Here is a 26,486-nt window from a genome sequence, read left to right on the forward strand (position 1 = left end):
CGTCTTTTTATCACAACGCCAGCGAGGTTGGTGATCATGACGTTAGAGGGACTACATCCCGCGCTGAGCAGAGCATCAGGCATTTCTGAGTTTTGCTGAGGGACTTTTTTTTTTTCGCAAATGAAAGAGGACCCGCCAGCGCCGGCCATGTTCGGGCACGGTAGGGCTGAGCAGCGGCTTCACACCGAGCTGACCCCCGAAATGAGACGGCCCGGTTTCGCAAAAGACGCTGCGAAACAATTACCAGTTAGCATCGTGTACAACGAAGCATCGATAGGACATCTGGAAAAAGGCCAAACACCGTCCGAAAGGCCGTCGTGTTTCCAGGTACCCCCGCCATTAACTGCCTAAAGCGGAACTAGCCGGAGGGAAACGCATGAGTAAGAGGCAGCGAAGTCGGAGGGTCGCGAAAACAAGCCGGGTGAGATACCAAAATATGTGACGCGTCTCTGGCACTCTCTGGTACCCTGCCACAGCCTTTCCATTTCCAGACCCTCCACTATCCTTTCATGGTCCTCCAAACCCTTCAGACCCTCCAGACCCGCCTTCGTTGTCGTCGTAGACCCCACATCCTGCGGGAATCCGCTGCTCGGGATTAGCTCCCGTTTGACCCCGCCGAATCGCTCCCATGTGCGAATTATCCAACATGAAAAAGGCGGCCAATCATGTCGTCGTGATAAGGATGTGGCCAACTTGCCAGGGGACCGTGGAACCCCCAACCCACTGTAACCCGAACGTGCGACGGTCCGGGGACCGGTCGGCAGGCGAACAAACACCCGCTTGATGGGGTTGACGGGGGCCCTGTTGAGAGACAGGGCCCTCGCCAAATTCATGAGACGGACCCACGACGGGCTGGCCGAGTTTGGAAACTTTCGACTGTTTGCCGCCAATCATTTCCTCCCAATCTTATCGATAAGCGCGGCAACAGGGTGCTGATAGCGCTGACAGGTGAGCCTGTTCTGACGCCGCCCGCGATGACGTCCGTTGCCCCCAAGAGGCAATTTCCCAAAGCCTGCTGATGTGGCCGTGGGATGTCAGAAAATCGCGAGACCCATCATCAACATGAGGCAGACTGCGCAACGGCGGTAAACAGATGACGGTGAGATGTATCAGAGCACCACGGCGCTGCTGGCCGTGAAATTCCCACGCGCGTGGGATGTTGATGCAGTGGTGGATGGCCGTTGTGCCGTTCATCCACGCCGTGCCAGCGAAAACCGGCGCGACCTAGCGCAAACCCTCGCCAAGAACGTGGCCACTCGTGCCCGGACAAGGGTCTCCTCGTGCGGAGGGTCAGTCAAGCTCGCCGCTACGCCGCCCAGCCCAGTTCCACCCTTCATCCATCGTCCAATCCAAGCGTCCAACTTCGTGAAACCGAGCTGCGGGAGGCGCGCAGCGCAGGAAAAGCCAAGTTTTGCTGGAACCGACCTGGATTCCCTGAGTCGGGACAGGGGAACATCGTTCCTCGTCGCAATCTCGGGTCGTCGCCGCCGGTCGGCCTCTCTAACTCCCCCCCCTCCCCCCCACTGTTGACTGCCCTTCTCTGGTTATATATATTCCAACTGGTCTTTCCCTCCGTCGGTTCTCTCTCCCTTCGTTCTCATCGTCATCACACTCTCTTTCGTAGTATCTGCTCGCTACGGCCCTGGAAACAGTCGAGCGGCCTCGGATACCCAGCAAGTCTATATATCTCGTTTGACAGATTACCACGACACTCTCTACCAACTCAATCGCCAACATGTCGAACCTTCCCGTCGAGCCCGAGTTCGAGCAGGCCTACAAGGGTGAGCATCAGTCTTCTCAACTCGACGTCATTGTGTGCGACTGAGTACTGATCGAACTGCCCTGACAACAGAGCTCGCCCTGTGCCTCGAGAACAGCACCCTGTTCGAGAAGTACCCCCAGTATCGCACCGCTCTCAAGGTCGTCTCGGTCCCTGAGCGTGTCATCCAGTTCCGTGTTGTCTGGGAGGACGACAACGGCAATGTCCAGGTCAACCGCGGCTACCGCGTGCAGTTCAACTCGGCCCTTGGCCCTTACAAGGGTGGTCTGCGTCTGCACCCCTCTGTCAACCTCTCGATGTAAGAAACGGCCCGATCCGAGCGAGACGGAAAGAGGAAGATCCGGAGTGCTAACACAACGGAAAACAGTTTGAAGTTCCTCGGTTTCGAGCAGATCTTCAAGAACGCCCTCACCGGCCTCATGATGGGCGGTGGCAAGGGTGGTTCCGACTTCGATCCCAAGGGTAAGAGCGACAACGAAATCCGTCGCTTCTGCGTTGCCTTCATGCGCGAACTCTCCCGCCACATCGGTGCCGACACTGATGTCCCCGCCGGCGACATCGGCGTTGGCGGCCGGGAAATCGGCTACCTCTTTGGCGCCTACCGCCACTACCGCAACCGGTTCGAGGGTGTCCTCACCGGTAAGGGTCTTGACTGGGGTGGTTCCCTGATTCGCCCCGAGGCCACCGGCTATGGTCTCGTTTACTACGTCACCCACATGCTCGAGTACGCCGGCGCTGGCGGATGGGAGGGCAAGCGCGTCGCCATCTCCGGCTCGGGCAACGTCGCCCAGTACGCCGCTCTCAAGGCCATTGAGCTCGGTGCCACCGTCGTCTCTCTCTCCGACTCTAAGGGTGCCCTGATTGCCGTCGACGACAAGGGCGTCACCGTCGAGGATATTGAGGCCATCATGAAGCTCAAGGAGAGGCGCAGGCCGCTCTCTGAGTACGAGTACAAGGACAACCTCCGGTACATTGAGGGCGTTCGCCCGTGGGTCCACGTCGGCCAGGTCGACATTGCTCTGCCTTGCGCCACCCAAAACGAGGTCAGCAAGGAGGAGGCCGAGGCTCTTGTTGCCAACGGCTGCAAGTTCATCGCCGAGGGCTCCAACATGGGCTGCACTCTCGAGGCCATTGAGGTCTTCGAGAACGAGCGCCGCGAGAAGAAGGGCAATGCCATCTGGTACGCGCCTGGCAAGGCTGCCAACTGCGGTGGTGTCGCTGTCTCGGGTCTCGAGATGGCCCAGAACAGCCAGCGCCTGGCCTGGACCAAGGAGGAGGTCGATGAGAAGCTGAAGAACATCATGAAGAACGCCTTCGAGCTCGGCCTCAAGACCGCCCAAGAGTACGTTGAGGCTAGCGAGGGCGAGCTGCCCAGCCTGGTCGCTGGCAGCAACATTGCTGGGTTCCTCAAGGTTGCCCAGGCCATGCACGAGCACGGCGACTGGTGGTGAACGGGACAGTGTCGTCTTGGCCACACAGAAAAAGGTTCCGCATTCTTAATGCGCTCCCTTTTTTTTTTTTTTTCGCTTCTCGATAACACCATTCTAGAAGCATTTTTTTTGGGTTTTTGGACTCGGCGTTCTTGGGACTTTTGAGCATTGTCATCAGCTCGGAGTTGGATGGTCGGAAGAAGTGTTTCGCATGAATAATGATTCCCAGGGCTGGCCGGCGGTGTACATTACGGGTCGTCTCTGCAGCGATGATGTTGGAATGACTTTTGAGAGATTGGTTGATGCCGCTGGTGTGCCTCTCCCCGGAGGTTATTCCTTATTCTCGACTGGCCCTGGTGGTCTTGAACGAGCATAATCCAAGGATATGTTCTGAGGCGGATCGGGGTAGCCCGTAGTTGATAGACTTTTTGAGTGAAATTTCATCTGCATGAACATGAAAAGCTTGCATCCAAGTGGTTTTGATAGTTTTCGGATTGAGTGACATGGATAGCTCGTAAGACACAGCAGACTGTGGAAATTGCATGCTTGCATTCCGATTACCATTAGACTTGGCCAGTGCCATGGTCCAAGGCACTCGAATTGAGTCTCGATCTGGTCTGGAAACCCGATAAGGTATTCTTTTTGCGAATCATCTGACAGCCTGGGCAAACTCCTTCCAATGATATTCTTTTGTTTCTGGGGCAGGTAGGTGCTCCGAGTTGCTGATGGCTCTTATCCCCAATCAACGGTCAGAGAGCCCCGACAATCCTCCTCTCCCACTGCTGTTATCAGGGTTAGGGTTGCTTGATGACGTTATTTATTTTTCTCACCAGCCATCTTTTATCACATCTCACATTCGATGTCCGGGCCAGCTGAAATCTGAAACAATCCACGCCACGTGCGTCGGTTGATCGGAGTGGCTTCATCTGGCATTTGACACCGTGTATTAACTTTGGAACGAGATGTACAAGGCATTTTCAGTTCTCAGGGACCAATCCAGCGGCCGTGTGCTCCTCGTGGCCTTTGCAGCTGAGAAAACATGCTAAGGATGGCATTTTGATAGGCGAACCCAGAAGCGAAACTTTTAAAGTTGCTGCAAGCGTTAAACAACGGTGCGCTGCACATGTTCCACGCATATCTGGCGAGCGCGCGGCTGCAACTGCCCGCCGTCATACGTCCGCTGAGAACTTCTCTCCGGGTTAGACAACAGGTCTTATTCTTAGCGCTGGCAGATACTCGGGTCCAAACGCCCAATTACAGTAGTCAAACTTCTTGTTCTGGAAGCTCGCGGAGTCACGATAAATGAGTAGCAACCGCTCGCCAGCCACAGCCCTATGCCGGGACTTTTCTTCCGAATTGACAAGGGTTCGGCGAATATCGCATTTGTTGGTGGCGGCTGTTCTTGGGAGCTTATCCACTGTTGCGCTGTCTATCGACGCTTGCTGTTCACATGCAGCAAGGTTGGCAGGTCCGGGCAACCAGGCTAAAAGACAACTGTGGCTTTGTCTCGAAATATCAAGACACCTGGTAGTTGAGGATCGACCACATAACATACGTACATAGCTCCCGCAATTCTCAGGAGGGAGTGGGAGACGAAGGGCACAACTCCTGATCGATGGCGGTGTAACACACCCCCGGAGGTGCCGCAAGCCAATAGAACACCAGCACCAGGAAATCTTTTTTTCGCCATTTTCGGGAATTTCTCTCCAAGACCCGAGACGGTTGTCCCTCCCCAGATCATTTGACATTGAAAACATTCCAGTTGCCCAGGGAGAGAAAGTTCAGGTACTTATCTCTGGTGTCTGTCAGTCAGATAAAGCTATCTTAATGCTTACTGCCGTCGCGAGATATGCTTTCGCGCGAAGTGGTTGCCACGCTGCTGCTAGGTGCAACGGTTAGAAACTTATCTGCGTAGGCAAACTGGTACATGCATCATCGGTGGCTCCCCTACCCCGTCCCGGTTCAAGTTCGTTTCCCGTCCAATAATAGCTACGCCGAGAGAAAGACCCTGGTCATCGCCAATATACGAGACAGACAGGCGTCCTTGCCTTCCAGTGCGCGACCCAAGAAGACACCGAGCACAACTTCCAAGGCTAACAATGGCCCACCCTTCCATGTCTGAGTCCCTGCAGAGAGGGGATACAGATCGAGGCATCTTGTTGGACCATCCATCCAAGCAGGACGTCTATGTTTAGCCAGCCTTTGTGATGGCGCCCTTTTGACCCGGCGGATGATTCCAACGGGTATCGACGGCGACGAGATCGACGACATCACTTGATAGGAGGCCGCGCGGGGGTCACATAGTCAACGCGTTGCCCGAAAGCTCGGGGCTCAGGATCCTGTCTGCACTCTGCACTCTGCACGCCCTTGCGGATAGGCACGAGGACAAAGTTTACATACATTGTTCCTTGCGTTGGCGCCAAGTTGATTCACCGTGTGCGCCTCGTGCAAGAAATAGTGTAATCTTGCTTCGTCAATCTGACATGGACTCGAATCGGTGCCAATCGGTGATCTCTCCAGCCGGTTGTGATCCGGCACTACTGCATGCTGGAGTCAGCCTTCTCCACGCTGACCAAAAAGACGAGAGGGCTCCACCCAATCCCACAACCAACAGCAGACTTGCAGACGCTTGCATTCTTAGGCCTGGTAATTTGGCCAATAAAAGCTTCTTAGACAAGCAATAGAATATTTTCGTCTATGTCCAGCCTCGAACTCCATGACCGTGGGGCTGATGCCAGCGCCTTGATGGAAGCGTGGAGGGGTGGCACGGTTGGGGCCGTTCCTGGCCACAGTTGCGATGTTACTACGCAGCACACCATCCCCCTGCTAAGCGTATCGTGACCACGAAACTGGGCTTCCAGACTGCATACGGCAATGATATTCTTCGTCACGGTCAGGTCCTCTTGCCTGATGATCAAGGCTGGGCGTCTAACGTGGAAGAGCCTATCGCTTGGCTGACTCCCTCCCTGCAGCATAATGGAGAGAGGGAGGTAGTATATATGTAGGGTACGTAGGCGATCATGGGAAGCACCGTTGTCTGCCTCCACCTCCTTGGTTCAGCTTAGACTAGTAGTTCCCTAGGTCTTTAATTATTGACTCAATCCCCTGTTCTCAATTTTTTAGACTTTCTAGTCTCTAGCACCTATTACTTGCGCACCTTATTCACCCACTGAGACATCTCGAGGTCTCAACAGCTCTGTTCCCTTCATTTTTGCTATTCGAAAGTTGTCTCGTACATCTGTCCGTATAACTAATTCCTATCCTTATTCAATGGAACAGACTTTGTCGTGTCAAACCCCAGCAGGGGTTCAGGCAAAAGCCCCCACTTCTTCTTTTCTGATACTCAATGGAGGGCCAGAGAATCGCGACATTGCAAGCCACGCAAAGGTCAATGGGATCTCAATTAAGGTCGCTGCCCCAGATGAAATTGCACATGATACTTCACCTGTCACTTCCGAATCCGGGCGCAGCGGACAGTTTAGCCCAGCACCAGCGCCAGAGTCCCCTTCGGCCACTTCCTATGAGGATTCCCAGCCCCGTGATGTAGGACAGCAAAATTCAAAGCCAAGTCCCTCGTGTGACGTTCACGCTAAAGGTTCCTATGCCCAGCGCAAACGCCGGACTTACGCCCCGGGTACTCCGGAAAAGAAGTTTCCTCGATTGTCCAAACCAGTTGAATTGTTGCGGACTTCGTATGATGTTGTGGTTGTTGGCTCAGGCTATGGTGGCGGTGTTGCTGCGTCCCGCATGGCTAGGACTGGACTATCCGTTTGTGTGCTTGAACGTGGCCGTGAACGGTGGCCCGGAGAGTACCCGGAACGCTCTTTAGATGCATTCAGTGAGCTGCACTGCTCAGGCGTTTTTGCTCCTGGACCACTGAAGGGCCTGCCCGTGGAGGGAGGAGACCCGACTGGCATGTACCATCTGATCATGGGAAGAGGGCAGAGTGCTGTTGTTGGGAATGGTGAGTTTCTGAGTTCATTTGACCTCGGGTATCCCTTGACAAGGACAGATGCTGACTGACCACGTGAATGGTTAGGTCTTGGAGGAACCAGTCTTATAAACGCTAATGTGTTTATGGAAGCTGACAAGAAGACGCTTCAAATGAAGGCCTGGCCTCCCGAGATCCGGGACAATCCCGATGTTCTAGACAAATGTGAGTCTATTCTAACATTCTAGTACTTCTCCTCGAGATACATGCTTACTCTGGTACAGATTACAAAAAAGCAGCCGATGTCCTGGAGCCGGAGGAGTTCCCGGCTGATTGGCCAGAGCCGCTGAAAGCAAAGGTGTTTAGAAAGCAGGCCGAAAGCGTAAAGGCTGAACTTCAGGAGAAGTTCGGTCTGGAAGCCAAGTTCAAGCGTGTGCGCCAGACAACGCGCTTCCGCAACGGTCGCAATAGCTGTGGCGTTGAGATGTCTCCCTCAACTCTTACCGGCCAGGATACTACTGGCATCAACGACGGTTCTAAGACAACAACGTTGGTGACCTACATCGCCGATGCCTGGAACTGGGGTGCCGAAATCTTCTGTGAGTGTGAGGTGCGATACGTTGAAAAGGACCCAGCGGGCGGGTGGCGCGTGTACTTTGCCTGGCACGGCAGAAATAGGGGTGTCTTCAAGGCCAACCTTCATGGCGACCTTCTGTGGGTGAAGGCAAAGAAGGCCGTGTTCCTGGGAGCCGGCGCAATCGCCACGACTGAGATCTTGCTGCGAAGCAAGGCCTTTGGGCTGGCAATGAGTGACATGGTAGGCCAGAACATGAGTGGGAATGGCGATATCCTGGCTTTCGGGTAAGTATACGAAAACCCATTGCAACTGCAGGAGGAAACATTCTTGCTGACTGATAGCAGCTACAATCTTGATGAGCGTGTAAACGCCATCGGCAAGGAACGTATCAACCCCTATCAGCCAGTTGGCACAACCATCACCAGTGTCATCGATTGCAGAGAGGGCCACGAGAATCCGATGGACGGCTTTGTGATCGAAGAAGGCGCTGTCCCTCATGCGTTAGCGCACTTCTTCCAGGCTATGCTCGACCTCATGCCCAACAAAAAAGAGCCCAAAGAGAACCTTCTCAAAAGGACTGAGGCAGCCCTGGCTCGCTACGGAGGTAGGGTCTTTGGTCCGTACTACAAGAAAGGCGCTGCTGGACGGACACAAGTTTATCTTGTTATGTCGCACGACAGTAGGTGAACATCTGAGTACTTGCAGATTCATAAGCGAAGCCACAGAGGCTGACATAAGATCCAGGCAACCAAGCTGTTCTAAGACTTGAAGATGATAAGCCCGTCCTCGAGTTCCTCGGTGTTGCCAGGAGTCACCATGTCAAAAAACTGAATCAGATCCTTCAGAAAGCTACCGAAGCTGTGGGTGGCACATTCATTCAGAATCCATTCTATGAACTGCTGGGCCAACAGGTCACCGTCCATCCTATTGGGTATGTAATACCATTTCCATCATCCCATTTTCCCCATTACTTGTGTGATCCTGGCTCCTAGCTGACGGATATTGACCAAAAACAGTGGAGCATGTATGTCTAGAGACAACACTGGCAAGACAGGCGTGACCAACCACGTTGGCCAGGTCTTCACCGGCAAGGGTAAGGAGGTGTATGATGGGCTTGTAGTCGTTGACGCAGCCGTTATCCCCACTGCCCTCGGAGCCAATCCTTTCGCAACCATTGCTGCCCTGGCTGAGCGGTCAGTTGAGGCTTGGGCTATCTCTCACGGGCTCACCATCAGCGAAGAGAAGAACGGCATCCTTGATCTTTTTGGCGAGCCTCAGCGTGCTCCAAGGGAGTCTCGTCTTCCGGACGCACACGATGAGGCGCACGATATAGAGGAACAGTGCAAGCTCCAGCTTGCTGAGCAGGTCATCCGTGACGCCCATGAGGTCCAGGCGAGCGGGTTCGGCTATACGGAGGTCATGTCTGGTTACCTCCACTACGATCCAAAGCTGACCATGGACAACCGCGACACGTACGAACTTGCATTCCGACGTGCCAAGTCGCTCTGCGAAAGTGCCCGTATCTTCTTGAGCGTACAGGCTTATAACATGGAAGATATGGTCAAGCACGCACAGCACCGGGGGATGGTGACAGGCACACTTGTCTGCCCAACAATCCCTGGATCACCGTTCATGGTTCAACGTGGAGAGTTTAATCTCTTTATCTCTAGTGACCATGCGCCTGGCACTCGGAATCTAACTTACGACTTTGACATCGTGGGGATCAATGATAAGAAGTATCATTTCCACGGCTACAAGGTCGTTGACTCATCGGTCGCTCTGGACCCGTCCGAGTTCTGGAAGGCCACCACGACGCTCTATGTCACCGTCAGTGAGCATGTCCCCGGCATGTGTGCCGACCTCGACGATGAAGATGCCTGGCGTCAAGGAGCACCCATCGCAAAGGGTATCATGCATATCGAGGCAAGTGACTTCTTGACGCAGATCGCAACCCTGAAGCCGACGGGGAGCAACGCCTTCAGCAAGACACATAGTGCGCTTAAGTTTTTGACCTTCTTCACACGCAAGTCATTGTCGCAGTTCCTGACGCCTTTCATGCCGTTGGAGTACCCTCTTCAGACATCCCCCAAGTTCATCAACAATTATACAGAAGACTCCAAAACCATCGAAATCACGTCCTCCGATGGGGTCAAGACTCGCATGTATGTGTGGGAGCCAACACACTACCCCGATAACGACCGGGACAACATCCGTAACTTGTTCATGATCCCTGGCGCGTCGGTCGACCACCAGATATTCGCCTTACCCACAATCCCTTACAACGCCGTTAGCTACTTCCGTCGCGCCGGCTACCGAGTGTTTGTCACCGTCCACCGTATCAGCAAGTTGATGCATCCTGGCAGTCACTGGACAACTTACGACACCCGCCATGACCTGAGAGCCTGTCTCGAGTATATCCGAGAGAACTATAACGTGGAGAAGGTCTACACTATCGCTCATTGTATGGGCAGCGTAGCCTTCGCCTGCGGTCTGCTGGACGGCACGATCCCAGCCGACTGGATTCTGGGCATCACTTGCAGCCAGGTCTTCATGCACCCAACCTGGTCCCCTCCCAATACGGTCAAGATCATGATCAAGGGCGGCGGACTGCCGTTGCTGGATCGCATCTACAACGCCATTGCGGGTAACTGGTTCCCATGCAGCACGTCCTCTAACCCTCGCAACGACCCGTACGTGCAGCGTGTGCTGAACCAGCTCCTGCGGCTGTTCCCGCAGCCGCGTCACGAGCTCTGCCACAATGCGTCCTGCCATCGGACGACTTTCGTCTTTGGCCGGTGTTGGAACCACGCAAACCTTAATGAGGCCACGCACCGGCAGATCGACCGCTTCTTCGGCGGTGTCAACATGACCATGCTGCACCTACTGATGCGCATGGGTTATGACGGCGGCCATGTCATGTCGGGCGCGCCGCACTTCGAGCGGCTTGACACGGAGGAGAACATTCGGCGGCTTAAGGGCATTCCGATTTTCCTGTTCCACGGCCGCGACAATGATGTTCTGTCACCTGAAGCTACGGAACGTACATACGAGGTGTTGTGCGACATCTTTCCTGATGGAGAGTACCGCCGCAAAATGGTGCCTGGGTACGGGCATCTGGACTGCTGGATGGGTAGAAACGCGTGGAGAGATGTGTACCCGTTTATCCGTGAGGAGGTTGATCGTGTGGTAAGGGGAGAAGCATACCAGTTTGTTGAGCCTGATGACGAGTTCAAGAAGATGGTCAGGGGCGGGGAGTTGCTGTATTAATGACGTGCAAAGTTGGGCAGGTATGTTTTCTCCCAGATTGAACCTTTTTTGGGTAGTTGGTGGGGGGGGGGGGAAGGGGGGGATAATTCTGATATACATTTAGGCTTTCTTCATTTTCATGAGAAATAGTTTGGATACCATTGCATTTCGTCAGATCTATGTTTCCGAGGGTAGGATCTTTTTTTAAATCAGAGAATATTTCTTGCCAAGAAACCATATTATTCTAACTAAATGTCGCCATTTGACCAAAGTTTCCTGACTTCATCTGCACTCTCTAAAACCATCTGGGGTGACAATTATCTTACCTTGAACAATCCCGATCTCTTATGGAAATATGGGCAACCTGTTTTGTCTGCGTTTTGACTGCGTTGCCGCATGTGCAAACCTACTCGTTGTTGTGTAGGTTCCCCCATTAGCTTGATTTTGCTTGAGATTTCCAATCACATCTTATCTCCTCCTGCTACATACCGATAATGCATGATCTCGAATGGGATATTTATATGAATCCCATCTAATCATCACTAACACCGAGTGGTCTCAAGTTGAAGGTTCATAGCCCCGTGGTGTGTGAACGTGACGTACTGTGTACCTGCGCCATCATGATGTGGTCCAAGCGTCCACACGAGCTGGCCCCACTCTCTGCCTTCAACGGATCATCCACTTTAGCTTTCTCGCCTTAACACGCCTCGAAAAGCTGACGCGACCTTTCACTCCCTGTGTGAAGTGAGGGCTGGAACTTCAACCCAAATCTAGCCTGTACCGAAGTAATCAGGACATTAACCACAGGCCCTGAAAGTCATATCACAACTCCATCCTGAAACCATCGAACCAAGCTCGTTTCAGCCTCTCTTCAGCGCCGCCACGCAAGGCAGCCAACTGTTTATCATCCCCAGTTACTCTTACATCCTCCAACGCAATGGGTAAGAGGAAAAAGAGTTCGCGGAAGCCACAGGGCCCAAAGAAAGTAGGCTTAGAGCATAGCCCCTTCTCTCTACACCGAGAAAGTCTTATTGACCTGCTCGTTAGCGCGAACCCCTTCCTACGACATTCATGTGCTTGTTCTGCAACCACGAAAGGTCCATTGAGATCAAACTGGATAAGAAGGTCGGGGTAGGCAATCTTGAATGTAAGGTCTGTGGCCAGAAGTTCCAGTGTGGAATCAACTGTAAGCATTCAGCCTGACTTGTCTCTTAATCTAAGCTAGTGTTGCCTTTGCTAACAAGTTCGATAGATCTTTCTGCTCCGATTGATGTCTATAGCGAATGGGTTGACGCTGCAGGTATGACACGAAGGAGACTTGATTTTTTTGTCTCGTGAGATATTGACGTATGATTGCAGAAGCTGTGGCCCAGGAAGCCGCCGCTGAAGCCATGGCTGAGAAGCTGTCTGGCGGTCGGGGCGGCGGCTCAAGCCGCCGAGTACACGATGATGATGACGATGAGCGTGGTGGCTACGAAGGCGAGGGCATTGTGCCTGATGATGAGGACTATGATTGAGACGTCCTCAGGACTGCGTTTGATCTTTTCCCAACATAAGCATAAATTACCTTGGAATATGGATATGGGTTTGAGTTTTGACGTCCTGGCACTGGCATAATTCTACGATTACTGCTCTCAATGCTGGCAGTTATTCCGGAAGGGATTCACGGTCATGCAAAATGGAATCTCTTGATACATACGCTAATAGTGCAATGAAATATTCTCCATTACCAGACTGCTGCATTAAACGTCTTCTACCGGGTATAGTAACGGTCTCCGAAATCACCAAGGCCGGGTATGATGTAGCTATAAGCAATCCGGTGAGCCAGTCGTCGTTCCGGGATAGAGAGAGACAGGGAGTGACTTACTTCTTCTCATTCAGGCCCTCATCCACAAACGCGGTCACGATGCGGACCTTGGGGTACTTGCTGGCAAAGTTTCGGACGCCCTGAGGACTCGCCAAAACATTCAGGAACAGAATGCGCTCCTCGGGAACACCGCGAGACTTTAGAACATCCACCGCCATAATGGCAGAACCACCTGGGCAAAATACATCAGCTATACCGAACACAAACGCGCTCCCTGAGAGTTCAAAAGAGGCCTACCCGTGGCAAGCATGGGATCAAGCAGGAGGACCCATCTGTTGGCAATATCATCGGGAAGCTTGTCGTAAAAGAGCTTTGGTTGGGCCGTTTCCTCATCTCTCTGAATTAAGATTTTACCGATTCTGACGGACCGGCAGCACTCCCTCAAACCTTGTTCCATGGCCTCTCCGGCCCGCATAATAGACACACCACAGATCTTGCCTTGGAATGCCAGCCCATCATAGGTCCGGCCGACAGGCGTCGTTACGGTGTGCTCGACTGTAGGCAGATGGTTGAGACCCTCCTCTACCAACAGACGAATGATCCTGTTGGCGTAGAAGATAAAGTCTCCGCGGTTGGTATCCTTGTTACGGATTATGCTAGGAGCTGTTCATTAGAATCTCACTGTTTTATGATGTTGCTCACCACACGAGGGGAGACGCCACTCACGAGAGCAGAGCAATCAGCTGGGGAGTCTGAGGGAGAACGATGAGAGAACCGACGCCCTCTACTGGGGTAGAAACCGTTGCTGTCGGCTTTTGACTCTCATGCTGGTAATCAGGGCCGACGGATGATTTGGTGTCGGACATGGTGACAGGATGGACTCTATACAAGCAAGAAACGATGAGCATGGAGAAGCCCGACCCCTCACAAAGAGATGCGGAGGAGCATGCATACCGGAGAATTTGTGATCGAAACAAGCTAAACAACTGGGGTATCGACAAAATAGTTATAAGAACGTACTTAGACGACGGATATGCGTCCAGTTGGGTTTTCTGAGTGGTTCAGGCAAATTTTGGGATTCTGTAAGCAGAGAAATCGGGCATCTTGAACCCTCCCATGCAGCCAGGGAATCCAGTCCAACCCCACCATACAAGGCAGCTGGCTGGACCACAGACACAGACGCCACATGGGCCTTCCCTTGCACACACTATCCAAGTCCTAACATTAGGTTCTGTCCTTATCGCTACGGCCCACAGAACGCAAGGTGTAATGGATAACAAACCCCTGAGCAATGCTACTTGGTCTACGAAGGATCTGTGGCTTTGTACTTAGCTTTGGCGATGACAATTTTAAAGGTGCTAGCCTGGGCTCTTGGAAGTGTCTGCCAGCCCAGTTAAATAAGAGTTCGGGGGCTGGTCAATGCGACAGGCGTCAGAGAGCTGAAAGACAACTCTAGCGGGTATGATAGGTCAGTTCTGCTTTTCTGGATACTCGGGTCGTGATCCCATAGTGCTGGAATCCTCCTGCTCCGGGAACAAAGAGGTTTTTGTGGCTATACCGAGGAAGAAGCAAGCGGTCGCGGTCAAGCAAACCGAGCAGTTCTCCAGAGAGAAAAGCCGTATCTTTCTTCCAGGAGAGCAAAGCTAAGGGCAGAACTAAGCTCTCCCTTTCGCAGACGCAGTCCTTTGAGATCATCAGCCCATTTGATGCCAACTGATCTTCGAAAGCTGAAGGAAAACGGCGCCCCACCTTCTAACGGATCCCAGCCCCACTACCGACCACCGATTACTGACGCACGGATCAAGGCACCAGTGATTGTTGCAGCAGGGCCGGGCTGCTTGCAGGAACAGCGTGGGGCAATTTGTTTCTTGGCAAGTCATGCAGCGTAGGACCGGGGTTGAGGTTGTTTCCAAACACAACAACAGCGCCATGGCCAACCTGCGACCTGCGAGTGCGTCAACATTCACTGCCCATAAAGAACCCCGCGGTAACAGCTCTTCGATTTAAACTCCTCTGGCGCAGAGTCGCTTGATGGATACGACATCGTGACATTTTGCTTTGTTAACCCCTATCTGCTCCCGGGCCGTGCAGCTTCCATTGCGCGACAGTTGACAACAGGTCTCAGCGCGACCGCGCCTAGGCCAACCATCCGGCATCTGGTCCCGTCTCCCTCTGCGCTCTATTTGGCCCAGGACGTCATCCAATCCTACCCTCCATTAGTCTTCTTCTAGCGTCCTGTATATCAAGCACGACCATCTGAAATGCCGAATTGATTTACGCTTTTCGCTGGAACTCTACACAATCTTCGCGCATCGCCCACGCCCACAGTCCCCGCATTTGCCTTTCTTGTCGCGCTCTTCCTACTGCAATCCTTTCACGATGGCTGACAGCGCGGATGCCCTCTTCGGCTTCACTCCAAAGAAGAGAATCACAACATACGGGAAGGCTGCCAGGCGAAGGGTCCAGCCGAGGGTAGTTGGAACTTTGAGACACACGGAGTCGGCTCCTGTGATTCCTACGTTCTCAAAGTCCTCCTCTGGCTCTCCAGAATTCCCTTCAGTGACGATGCGCCTTGCCGACACTACCAAATCTGGCCAGAATAACACTAAAAAATATGGTGCCGGAGCACGCGTGAAGCCTGCTGTTGAAGAAGCACAAAGCCAGCCAAGCTCTGGGCCTTCTAAAATGAAGCAAGAGAAGGACGAAGCTAAGAGGGCTAAGAAGCGCAGGCTCACAAGAGAAGAGTCGGACCAGGGAAAGCCCACTGGCCCTTATTCAACACCAGACTCATCCCCCACTGGAGACAGATCACCTGTTGGCGACAATACAAAATGTGAACGCAGCAAGAAGACTGCTTCCGTTTCTGGACAAACCACTCCCGAGAGAGATGTTGACATGAGGGACAATGCCCCCATTTCAATGCCCTTCTCGGCAAAGACGGCTCGAACCTTGAAAAATTTAAGCATTAGTTCCAACTCTCCGGACGTTAGGAGACAAATGATCCCCCTCCGCCTCTCCGTTTCATCCCGGTCTAAACCCGCCCCTAAAACAACACCGCCATCGCAACCTTCGGCATCCAGTGCCCAGGCACTGTCCCCTGCACAGCCCGTTCGAAAGAGACGGTTAATCGATGCTTTAGCTGCCCAGGCAGAAGAAGAAAGCAGTTCATCCGATTCTGATGATCATGTCCCATCGGCTCAACCTTCGGGAAGCCGCAATGCTGCTGCTACCATTCCTCCTCGTTTTGCCTTTTCTGAATCCAACTTGTCACACGCTTCGCTTGCCAGTCCTTCAGGAACCATCCCCCGCCCCATCATGGCTGCCACCAAAAAGGCCGGCCCCAAGTTCACCTACAGCCAGCAGAGGACGATGCTTGCCGATGACGATGACTGGCTGTTAGGAGGCAGTGGCAGCGGTGCCAGTCTGGGCAACGCTTCTTCAAGCAGTGCGTTTTTCAAATTTGGACAATTGACTAAAAGCTCGACCGCTAGCAAATTTTCCTATCTCGATGAGGAGGATGACACCCAGAACTCTGGTGCTGTTCGAAGCCTTCACGAGTTGAGGCAAGCGGGTGCCAACAGCCGCTTTGCCGATGAGATGGACGACATCCTTGACAGGGTTGGCACGCCATCAGCTAAGTCCTCATTGCTGAGACGGGGTGCTCTGCTCGAAGTTGCCCAGAAGATCAAAAATAAGGATTTCCGACAGCAGTTCCGTAATCACAGTGATAGTGGAAACCTATTCAAGTCTCTCGGCGATGAGACTGACGTCGTCTCTGGATACGCTATTTTGGCCATAGTCACTACCCTGCTTGCTGCTACTACGTCGGCTCACTTAGTTTGTGAGCTTCGCTCACAGGGGCTTGCCACTCTTGTCAGTCGACTGCTCGGGCAAACCACGGACATCACCCAAATCGCGAAGGATCGAAAGCAGAATGTCTCCAAGAATGGGCAGATGACTCTGACGACGATAAAGTACTCGCTCCTCGAGCTGCCCGTTTGGGAGAAGTTTGCTCCTTCACGACTGTCGCCACGCACGCTGGCCTTGAAGTGTTTGGATGTGCTCATGCAACAGCCTTCGGCGCAAACCTTCGCTGCTGAAGACGAACTCCTCAACGGGGAAGTTACAGAGCACTTGTTCTCCATCGTCTCCGACAGCATCAACGATTCAGACTGTTGGGACTTCCCCGACCAGCCAGAAGCTATCGACCTCTATCTCTCGCTCTACGTGCTCGAGGGCCACTCCATTAATGCTATGCAGTCGCCTCTAAGTAGCGTGACCTGGACGAGGGAGTACGCACCTATCGTTGCCAGCACGTTGGAGAAGGCGCTCGAAAAGCCTGTCCAAGAGCTTGCCGATCTAGAAAATCTCGCACTTCGCATCTCGCTCAACATTACCAACCATAATGAGGAAGCATCGCGCCTGTTCGCAGAACGTGGACTGCTGCGCCGCTTGGCCGAGTCAGCGTGTAGTGCGTTTGGGATCGTGGTCAACACGCTCAGAGACAAGAACGAGGAAAAGGAATTAGCTGCAGTGACTAAAGTGCTCGAGTCTCTTATTATGATGCTCGGGGCCATGATCAATTTTTGTGTGTATTACCCTCCTGCGTCGGGCTTCCTCCAGGGAGATGGAGGACGATCGGAGCCGCTCGATGGGTTGATGAAGATATTCGCAGAAAATCACGCCAAGACAGCGGACGTAGGTCCACCTCTCACATTTCCAAAAAAAAAAGACGAAAGAAAGAATATGGTTCACTGACACGAGTAACAGGCCGACTCCATGGAAGAGACGCAGCTTAACGTTGCCTTGGGCTATCTCTCTATTCTTCTGGGATACCTCTGCCTGCGCAGCCCGATCCGCTCCCGCTTTGTTGAAATACATCCTCAGAAGGGCTTACAGCCACTGCTCGACTCCATCAAGGAGTTCATTGCTTTTCACCAAAAGATTGCTGAAGCCCAGGATACGGGTTTGGGCTCAGGGCATGGTGCTGAGTCGGCTGCCTTGACGAGGTTGAAGAACCTAGTCGAGCAGCTTGCCGATCTGCGTTGAGGGCTGGTCATCTATTTAGCCGTCTGACCATTTTACACGACGCATGCTCTCTTCTGGGCTCTAATACACAGGTATGGTAGGGTTCTGTCCTTGTTCTAGACTGGGCGTTAAGGGTTAAGGGAAGGGATAATAGGCTTGGGCGATGAGAACGAGATGGGAACACAGCTTGCATAAAATGGTAGGCTAGGATTGGGTGATGGCTGTTAGGTAGCACGGCGAACGCGTAGGATTTCCCTTTCTATGACGTTGAGTTCGGAGCCATTATACTGGTCGGGCGGACGGTGGGCGTAATGATGGACGCGAGCGCATGACCTATGAGCAACCAACTTTCGCGGACCAGTGCAACATCAAAGGAAAACAAGAAAAAGAAAATACACGTTCATGCCAGGCCTCCAATGATAGTGCTTGATGCTTTGCTCGACATGATCGTGACCAAGATTGTCCATTGCATCCCTGCCCCTCTGTCTGGATGCTGCTGCTTCAACCTACGGAATGAATACCTGGGTGATCTACCAGGCTCATTGCCTTAGTGCTGCTCCGGAGGTCGGTCTGCCCGTGAACCATATAGTTGCAGCCGGAACAGATCTCCAAGCGTCCAGCATCTTCCAAGCAGCATCTAGCATCCGGCATTTGGTATCTGCTGGCATCGCGTGGCAGCTGCAGTCGCCGGCGTGCATTCTGGGGCCTGAGTCACATGCTCAGCGCTGCGGTCGCCAGTCCACTGGATCGTCGCACAAAGTGCTGGAACCCACCAGCGGACCATTTTAACAATGTCAGCGCCGGGCCAGTGCGCCAACAGAAGAGCTTCCTGGGCAAAGCCTCAGGTGGGGCGGCTGGAACCGGCCGGTCGACCCTTGCCAACAGCCGATGCCAAGATTGACAGAAGGGCTTCCAGAAGTGGTCTGGCCCACCCCGCATCGTCGCCTCTCCTGCGTGTGCCTGTGTGCTTGACAAGCGCTTGTGTTTTGGGTCTTTGGAGGACTGTCGCATCTTCTCGCCCCGGCACCATCTGGCCCAATTCTTCTTTTTCGTTGCTACAACGCCTTTCTTTACACTTCACTGCCCTTCCTGCTTGCGTTCTGCCTGTATAACCAGCGCTGCCAGTGTCCCTTGGTGTTTTTGGTCTGACTTTGAAGGTCTCGACTCCTCTCCCTGCCCCCTTCTCTTTGATCCCATCCCAAAGCATCAACCCGCCACCAGAACCGAACTGTTTACCTACTGCTCGATCGTGCGATTGTTACCGTGGGGCTTGATCCCATCCGATATCTGGACAAAGACTTCCAATTAGCTGGTCCAATCGTTTGACAAGAGCCTCTTCAGATCCGTCAGCGAATAGCCCAGCCGGATCGCGTCGCATCGTATCGAGCCGGAGTCACTGCCGCAACGCCACCGGCCCTTGGATTCCCCAACCAAACTCAACCGATTATACCTGTCTGGCTCTGCGACTCGGCAGCCGCCAGCCAACGCATAAATGCCTTCTCTTGCTAAACAGCGGAAGATTGCCATAGTCGGCAGCCGCTCGGTCGGTACGTGATCACTATCTCAAAGACTCAGCATCAATACTCTCATTATCGGCATCCCACATGGTCACCGACGAACCGATTGCGGCAGCGCCGATCCCTCCCATACGCGCATCACACCCCCACCACACACTGCTAACCACAAGTCCAACCGCAAACCAACAGGCAAATCGTCGCTCGCGGTCCGCTACGTCGACGGCCACTTTGTCGAGAGTTACTACCCGACCATCGAGAGTACATTTTCCAAGGAGATCAAGTACAAGGGCCAAGAGTATGCAACTGAAATTGTCGACACAGCCGGCCAGGATGAGTACAGTATCCTCAATTCGAAGCAAGTGATCGGCACCCACGGCTACATGCTGGTGTACAGTGTGTCGTCGCTGCAGTCCTTTGAGATGGTGCAGGTCATTCGCGACAAGATCCTCAACCATCTGGTATGTTGCCTTCTCTGCCGCTAGTTCTCCATGAACTAACAACCTTACCCACCTTCAGGGCACCGACAGCGTCCCGATCGTCATCGTCGGCAACAAGAGCGACCTGCGCCCTGAGCAGCGCCAGGTCACCCCCGAGCAGGGCAAGGCACTGGCCGACAAGTACAAGTGCGCCTGGACCGAGGCCAGTGCTCGCTATAATGAGAATGTGGCTAAAGCCTTCGAGATGCTCATCGGCGAGATCGAAAAGTCACAGAACCCGACCGCGAATAGTGAGGGCAGCAAGTGTATCGTCATGTGATTGTGTGTCCTCGTCACATTCTGTCGACGGGCTTCCTACCCCTGATTTTACGTTTTCCCTGCTAGGAAGATGGTTAGGCAGGGGCAGATAGGCATGATATCATGTGTTTTCTTACTCCTCCTTCTCTTTGTTTTTACAAGTTCGGTTTTGCCCGGTAAGAGTTGGGAGAGAGTGATGCCTTTCCTCTTTTCTCCTCTTGTTTTCTGCTTTCATCCCATCCTGTTTCGGCTCTAAGTTCCCTTTTTTTTATTCTACTTGGCCGGTTTTTGGCTTCAACACGGGTTTCGGTTGTCACGAGACGGTAATGCTGTGGAAGGAATGGTCTTTTGTGGTTCCCGAGGCCAAAGTAAGCCTGGCTTCCGGGCATTGTGGTTATCATTTTGTATATTGGGATTGATTTTGGCATTATGAACTGACGGTACCTGGCTTCTTTGTGTGGACTTGGAAGGGCAACCTTGGATGATGATGGTATCTGGACGTTGACGAAGGTCATGGCAGCATTCATGGGTCTTGTCAAGAGTAGCTTTCACACGTCAATTTTATCAGATGGGATGTATGAAGACTAGACAGTAGCCCATGAGCATGACGGTCTTTTTGTATTAGAGTTTGTCGATTATTTTGGTGAAAGATCCTCGAATTGATACAAAAATCCGACAAGACATCAACATCGATTCTTCAATACTCTTAGCATATCTGATATCATCACGTTGGCCGCCATTAGGCTTCCTTCGATTTATCTAACTCGCAGAAGGCTCATCTCTCTGGAACCATTTCCTCCCGAGGTTCTATATCGCCTGTATCATTACCGCACGGGAATCTCCTTCTCCTTCTTCTCAGGCGCCGTGTTGGCGAAGGGGATGAAGTCGGGAGCACCTGGCAGGTACTTCCGCAGGGGCTCGGGGATTTTAACGCCCTGGAAGACTGGTTAGTTAAAGTAGAAGACCCGCAGCGCTTAATGAGACATACGTCTTCTGTTTGGAAGTTCTCTAGAATAGCGCAGATAGTGCGCGTGGTAGCAGTCAGGGTGGAATTGAGACAATGCACGTAGGTCTTCTTGACATCGGTTTGCTTCTTGATGCCGAAGCGAATCTCCAGATCACGGCTCTGGTAGTCCGTGCAGTTCCTGTAGCATGAGCGATCAGCAGATGTCCTCTTGGGGCTCATTGATAAGCTCTAACTTACGAGCAGCTGACCAGCTCCTTGAACTCTCCTTGGTGCTGTGAGAAACACTGGTTAATTTCTACAATTTCAAGTCTTTAGATATCAGAAGATTGCCAGCGTACCGGGAACCAGGCCTCGAGATCGAGCTTCTTGGACGCAGCATTGTTGAGCGCGCCAGACACGATAGCGACCACCCGGTAGGGAATGCCAAGAGACTGATAGAACTCCTCCGAAGTCGAGATCATGGACTCGAACATCTCCCAAGACCTGTTGATGTAAATGTGGGTCCAAAAGTGGGTGTTGAATCTCTGGGCAACTTACTTCTCAGGGTCCGTAATGCAAAATTGTTCGACCTAGCACTGGGTTAGTAAAGATGAGGTTCCAAATCAGATGCTCAGTACAGACCTTGGTAAATTCATGGACACGGAAGATGCCCCAAACATCCTTGCCGTGGGCACCAGCTTCCTTCCGGAAGCAGGTAGAGTAGCCGGCATACCTGGACGGAATCAACATGATGCTTCACGAGCAGGATTCGCAAAAACTTACTTCAGGGGCAGCTGCTTGGGCTGAAGCCACTCGTCAGCGTGGTAGGCGCTGATCGGTTGCTCTGAAGTCTGGGCTGGTCAGTATCCTAGAGAACTGATTTGCCAATGGCGGGGATAGAGGGCGTCATACAGCAATAAGGTACTTCTCAGTTTGATCACCAGTGACCTTGTAAAGCTCCTCATCGAACCTATTGGATAAAGTCAGACATGGCGGTGCCAAACACATAGGCAAAGTTTTCGCGAAACACATACTGCGAGAGCTGAGCGGTCTTGGCCATTTGCTCCTTCAGCATAAGCTGTGGGGTGTGGAGGGGAATATATCCCCTGTTGTAGAGGAATTCGAGGCCGTAGTTGATAAGGGCCCTTGCGCAACGTTAGAACTGGACCGTGTATCAGAGACCGGGGTATATAAGTCGTACTGGTTAAGGAAGACGCCCCACTTGCGCAGGAAGTAGCCGCGGTGGCCAACAACCTTGACACCTCGATCCGGATCATAGCCATCCAGCTTGGCGAGGACCTCGTGATCTTTTTAAATACTGTCAGTAGCCTCTTCCTCAGCATATAAAAAGTAGGCAGGGCTCACGAGAAAGCACATTGCGCTTCTCAAAGGTGACACCGTCAGGGGCCCAGGTGCGCTCAACACGGTTGTTGTCCTCGTTGTCAGAGACGGGGACGGACTCGTGGACGATGTTGCCGATGGTGCGCACCTTGGCCTTCAGGGCCTTCTCCTTCTCGGCGGCGGAGGCGAGCAGATCCTTCTTCTCCTTCTCCAGGTCGGCTACGGCATGTCAGCATTTCCCTCAGCAGTGGAGCAACGCCTGGGTTCTCTACCTTTCTGCTTCAAGAGGTCGGTGACATCCTCCTTGGCCTGAACACCAGTTAGAGTCCATACCAAAAACCATCTCCAGCTGGAGCTCATGCCTTCTTCTTGGGGCCAATTTGCTTCTGGACCTCGTTGATCTTGGCGTTGATCTGGGTGGCGGCATAGGCGGCTATGGGTTGGACAGTACTGGTCAGGGGATAGACTGGCGACGGTGACAGCGCATTGTGGTTGTTAACTCACTCTTGCGGTGGTCCTCCCACATGGCAATGACTTCGTCGACGATCTCAACGGGGGCATAGCGCTTACGCTGGCTCTCCCTGATCTTCTCAGGGTCGCCGCCGCGCTCGACAACTGGACAGAAATCGGGTCAACATGGCGAACTCAAAGACTGACCGCACGCCAAGTCGCGAGACGAGCGCAATTGGTCTCGAGTACAAAACCCGGGCAACATATCAAGGTTCTGATACAGCCTCGAGCCACGAGAAGACGCAGTTGGGGATCGTACTGAAGTCGTTGATATCAAGCATTTTGATTGATGTATCTGTTCAGGATCGCGCAAACCACTAGATCGATTCGGCAAACTGGAGAAGCCCAAGATCGCGCAGGAGAGGACCAAGGGGACACCAAAAGCACGGGGAGAAGCTATGTGTCTAATGTTATGGCGGGGCAGAATTATTTTGGCAGGGTGGGGGAGACATGGAAGGTGGGGTAACCAATACCAGACCAGGGGTTCAGAAACAGCCCTTGGTGTCGCATCCTTCTGTGACTCAACCGATATGCATTTAGAGAGGCAATGATGCATTACGTATCAGGCAGGGCAGAAGGCATCTCAGGTGGCGATAGCAAGTACCCGAGGTAACTGGAGTAGTTCACTGGTTGAAATATCGCAATGATATCAATGCACACTATCAGAGCCGTTACCGCTTCGAACCTCATCTGTTGTAATTGCTAATGCCAGAAGCTCAGTTCTGTCCAGGGGCCTAAACAGCCGGGCATTTAATCCTGACCTAAGTTTCTACACAGTAATTTGTAGTGTGCTGTCTCCACGCTTCTTGGCATCAATGTGAACAAAGATCTGGCTGGGGAACGGGACATTCTTTGAGACCGGTTTCAGTTGCGAGTATATAGGCTTTGTTGGCTTGGTGCCTGTGCATCTGGTAGCTGTTGGTGCTGCCAACACTCGTGACTTAGCAGCAATAATGGTGAATGGGCCGGTTCTAGAAGTCTATATCTGGCATATGAATCGTCAATGTGACACGACCCGTAACGTAAACAGCAATGTAACCTGTGAAATTTCATTGCATTCCAAGAATGCTTTGGCATCGTTCGCTGAGAGTTTGCAGTGGACCGTGGTGTTATTTGCCTTCGAGTGTGTTAGCACAATCACCAACCTGCGATTCTGTGACTCTGTCCTTAAGGGACACGCATCCATGATGGTGAGATAGCCAAAAGACAGCATGGAAGCCATCACTCACCAAGGGAACCCCCTTATGCAGCACCTCGGCCCAGGAAGGAAATGCCGGATGGCCCTTGCCATCCGTGCAAACGCCATCAAACAGCTGAGGTCTGGCTGGGCCACCTGGCTTTGGTACCCGTTGGCCCTACACCGTCTCAATTGTCAGCGGTCACCTGCCTGCTTGCCTGGCTGACTTGTCACAATACGATCTGCCATCTGCTCAGTCAAACACGTTCTTCATTGTACGTTGTCAAAAGTAAAATCGCATGCCATGGCCTATCCGCCAAGTTGCCAACTTCTCACTTAGCACCTCCGGGACTCTACCTACGTTTTCACTTCCACACCCTTAAACACCACACATCCTGCTCCATGCCCATGGCCTCGGCATTCATTCTTCCTCTAAATTCACACAAAGAAAATTGGGTTTAACAAGCTCACAACGTAAAAAAAAATGGAACAAGACAAGGAAATTCTCTGCCCGTTCTGTGGCTGGAAAAGCAGGACAGGCGAATATGAAATGTTGATTGTAAGTCTTTAGCATCCATTGCAACTCCGCTGCTCTGGGGACAAACCTCTCTCCTCCAACTTTCCTATTAAAGGTCTTGTGGGCGACGACGTTGACATAACTTTAGCATATCGAGACCCTTCATTCTGAGGATCCCTCACCATTTGTTGCCCAGGAAGACCAAACATCTGGTGCCACGATCACGGACGAGGATCCTGCTTATGTTGAGTGTCCAATCGAGGATTGCGGCGAGATCTTACTGCTCTCCGACCTGGACTACCATCTCGAGCTTCATGAACAAGAGGCAGCTGGATCTGCTGAGCATTTGGCTGAGGAATCAATTCCTGCAAGCTCGGAGCAGAAACAAGACGCCACCAGTGCCCAAACTTTGCATACCTCTTCTCATTCTGCCAGTCCCAAGCCTCACCATCGTGAGGGAGGGCATCACCACAAGCGGGAACATAAATCACCTAAGTCAGAGCGCCAAGCCTCTGCAATAAGCTTCTGGAAGAATCTTCTCAGGATGCCTGGTTCCTCGTCCTCAAATCATAGGCATAACTCTAAGAAAAGACGTCATGAGAAAACTCACACAGAGGATGGGTCTGCTGCAACGAGACTCATCAAGCGTCTTGGGGTATGCTGCCATCTTGCTTAATCAACCACGGCTTTAGCGGGCTAACGAAGAGCAGACCGCACAATTGGGGAAGTATGCCCATGAAGAGCGCATGCCAGACTGGCTAGTAAACCTCCTGAAACGAGAGGGCCAGGTGGTCGCCAAGGGTACGTTTCTTCTGTTTTCATGTCTTGGAACAGCCTGCTAACAAGCTCAGGCGTGATTCCTGTCATAACAAAACTGCTCGAGCAGAGCCCTTCAGTCAAGTATGCTTATCTCTGTCATCCGTGCGTGCAGCATGTCTCTAAACTTAAGAAGGAAGGTAGGTGTAGAGTCTGTGGCCTGTGTTTGAAGGAAAGATAGGGCTAAGCAGCTCGTAGGGGGCTTTTGCGGCTATCGTAATATCCAGATGGTATGTTCGTTTGTAATCGAGAAAAGGATGAAGGGACACGAAACCTTTGGTGGCAAGTTACCCTCAATATTTCAAATCCAAGATTACATTGAGGGTGCCTGGGACCACGGAATCAATGTACAGGGTCGCATAGAGACGGGAGGTATCCGTGGCACCAGAAAATATATTGGAACTCCAGAAGTAAGTGACATTGACTGCGGCTGTTTGACTTGGTGACTGACATGTGTTTCCTAGGCGTTAGCCATGTTCCGGTACTTAAATATCCCGTATGTAAACCAGTATCCCTCTTCTCAGTAGCCTTCCCCATCTGACACAATCTATCATTAGATGCGAAGCTCGCGCCATCAAGAACAAAGACTCCGCGAAGGCCGAGGCAGAGCTGATGGATTTCGTCGAGCAATACTTCCAGTCCGGTGTCCTCGACCCAACGCAGCGTGTCCGCCGAACTAACCTACCCCCTATCTACTTCCAGCACGTCGGCCACTCTCTAACGATCATTGGCTTTGAGCGGCTTAAGAGCGGTTCTAAGAACCTTCTCGTGTTTGATCCTTCCTTCCACGACGCTTCCTACATCACACGCTTGACCAATGTGGAGGGGGAATGGCGCCATCCCCTGCCAGACATGGCTCTGCGACCGTATCGGAGGGGGACTAGGTATCTCAAAAACTTCCGTGAGTTTGAACTCTTGAGGTACGTGATGGAACTGTTGCCAGTTGATGGCAAACCCTTGTATCCGTCCTAAATACTGACTCCTCAAAGGTTACGGCCGGATTCGGAGTAGAAGTCTATGGCATGCAAGCGTTGCATACATGGAGTTTTCTGGCTTTCTTTGTGCTTTGGGAATTGTCTATCGGCATGGCGCAGCGGGGAACATGCGAGAAACACAGCGTTCGGGCTGA

At 52.5% G+C, this 26,486-nt stretch overlaps 8 protein-coding genes across 8 annotated transcripts; 6 read left to right on the plus strand and 2 right to left on the minus strand.

Moving 5' to 3' along the window:
• Positions 1 to 1,735: 1,735 nt before the first annotated feature.
• On the plus strand, positions 1,736 to 3,231 carry CTHT_0027970 (NADP-dependent glutamate dehydrogenase-like protein; the record flags this gene model as incomplete). Its single annotated transcript, XM_006693191.1, has 3 exons — positions 1,736 to 1,781; positions 1,853 to 2,078; positions 2,148 to 3,231. The coding sequence occupies 3 exons, from the start codon at positions 1,736 to 1,738 to the stop codon at positions 3,229 to 3,231; spliced, it is 1,356 nt and encodes a 451-aa protein (XP_006693254.1).
• Positions 3,232 to 6,480: 3,249 nt separating this feature from the next.
• On the plus strand, positions 6,481 to 10,985 carry CTHT_0027980 (uncharacterized protein; the record flags this gene model as incomplete). The annotated part of the gene is made up of 7 exons (XM_006693192.1): positions 6,481 to 6,753; positions 6,820 to 7,174; positions 7,250 to 7,366; positions 7,426 to 8,002; positions 8,063 to 8,397; positions 8,463 to 8,649; positions 8,735 to 10,985. 7 exons carry the CDS (start codon positions 6,481 to 6,483, stop codon positions 10,983 to 10,985), a joined length of 4,095 nt encoding a protein of 1,364 aa, XP_006693255.1.
• A 1,050-nt stretch (positions 10,986 to 12,035) lies between these two features.
• On the plus strand, positions 12,036 to 12,481 carry CTHT_0027990 (transcription elongation factor 1-like protein; the record flags this gene model as incomplete). Its single annotated transcript, XM_006693193.1, has 3 exons — positions 12,036 to 12,111; positions 12,217 to 12,264; positions 12,324 to 12,481. 3 exons carry the CDS (start codon positions 12,036 to 12,038, stop codon positions 12,479 to 12,481), a joined length of 282 nt encoding a protein of 93 aa, XP_006693256.1.
• Positions 12,482 to 12,827: 346 nt separating this feature from the next.
• Positions 12,828 to 13,637, minus strand: CTHT_0028000 (uracil phosphoribosyltransferase-like protein; the record flags this gene model as incomplete). Its single annotated transcript, XM_006693194.1, has 3 exons — positions 12,828 to 13,003; positions 13,069 to 13,427; positions 13,498 to 13,637. 3 exons carry the CDS (start codon positions 13,635 to 13,637, stop codon positions 12,828 to 12,830), a joined length of 675 nt encoding a protein of 224 aa, XP_006693257.1.
• A 1,513-nt stretch (positions 13,638 to 15,150) lies between these two features.
• CTHT_0028010 (uncharacterized protein) lies at positions 15,151 to 17,820 on the plus strand (the record flags this gene model as incomplete). Its single annotated transcript, XM_006693195.1, has 2 exons — positions 15,151 to 17,469; positions 17,542 to 17,820. The coding sequence occupies 2 exons, from the start codon at positions 15,151 to 15,153 to the stop codon at positions 17,818 to 17,820; spliced, it is 2,598 nt and encodes an 865-aa protein (XP_006693258.1).
• Positions 17,821 to 18,590: 770 nt separating this feature from the next.
• Positions 18,591 to 20,072, plus strand: CTHT_0028020 (putative GTP-binding protein; the record flags this gene model as incomplete). Its single annotated transcript, XM_006693196.1, has 3 exons — positions 18,591 to 18,761; positions 19,487 to 19,774; positions 19,833 to 20,072. The coding sequence occupies 3 exons, from the start codon at positions 18,591 to 18,593 to the stop codon at positions 20,070 to 20,072; spliced, it is 699 nt and encodes a 232-aa protein (XP_006693259.1).
• Positions 20,073 to 20,874: 802 nt separating this feature from the next.
• Positions 20,875 to 23,128, minus strand: CTHT_0028030 (uncharacterized protein; the record flags this gene model as incomplete). Its single annotated transcript, XM_006693197.1, has 15 exons — positions 20,875 to 20,985; positions 21,039 to 21,195; positions 21,255 to 21,289; positions 21,356 to 21,500; positions 21,555 to 21,586; positions 21,639 to 21,729; positions 21,780 to 21,847; positions 21,909 to 21,966; positions 22,031 to 22,141; positions 22,198 to 22,303; positions 22,362 to 22,556; positions 22,610 to 22,646; positions 22,730 to 22,770; positions 22,842 to 22,952; positions 23,107 to 23,128. The coding sequence occupies 15 exons, from the start codon at positions 23,126 to 23,128 to the stop codon at positions 20,875 to 20,877; spliced, it is 1,320 nt and encodes a 439-aa protein (XP_006693260.1).
• A 1,380-nt stretch (positions 23,129 to 24,508) lies between these two features.
• CTHT_0028040 (uncharacterized protein) lies at positions 24,509 to 26,368 on the plus strand (the record flags this gene model as incomplete). The annotated part of the gene is made up of 8 exons (XM_006693198.1): positions 24,509 to 24,583; positions 24,690 to 25,196; positions 25,252 to 25,342; positions 25,393 to 25,497; positions 25,670 to 25,767; positions 25,822 to 25,853; positions 25,915 to 26,277; positions 26,347 to 26,368. 8 exons carry the CDS (start codon positions 24,509 to 24,511, stop codon positions 26,366 to 26,368), a joined length of 1,293 nt encoding a protein of 430 aa, XP_006693261.1.
• Between the last annotated feature and the right edge of the window lie 118 nt (positions 26,369 to 26,486).

Source organism: Thermochaetoides thermophila (assembly GCF_000221225.1).
Source record: "Thermochaetoides thermophila DSM 1495 unplaced genomic scaffold scf7180000011816, whole genome shotgun sequence".
NCBI lineage: Eukaryota > Fungi > Ascomycota > Sordariomycetes > Sordariales > Chaetomiaceae > Thermochaetoides > Thermochaetoides thermophila.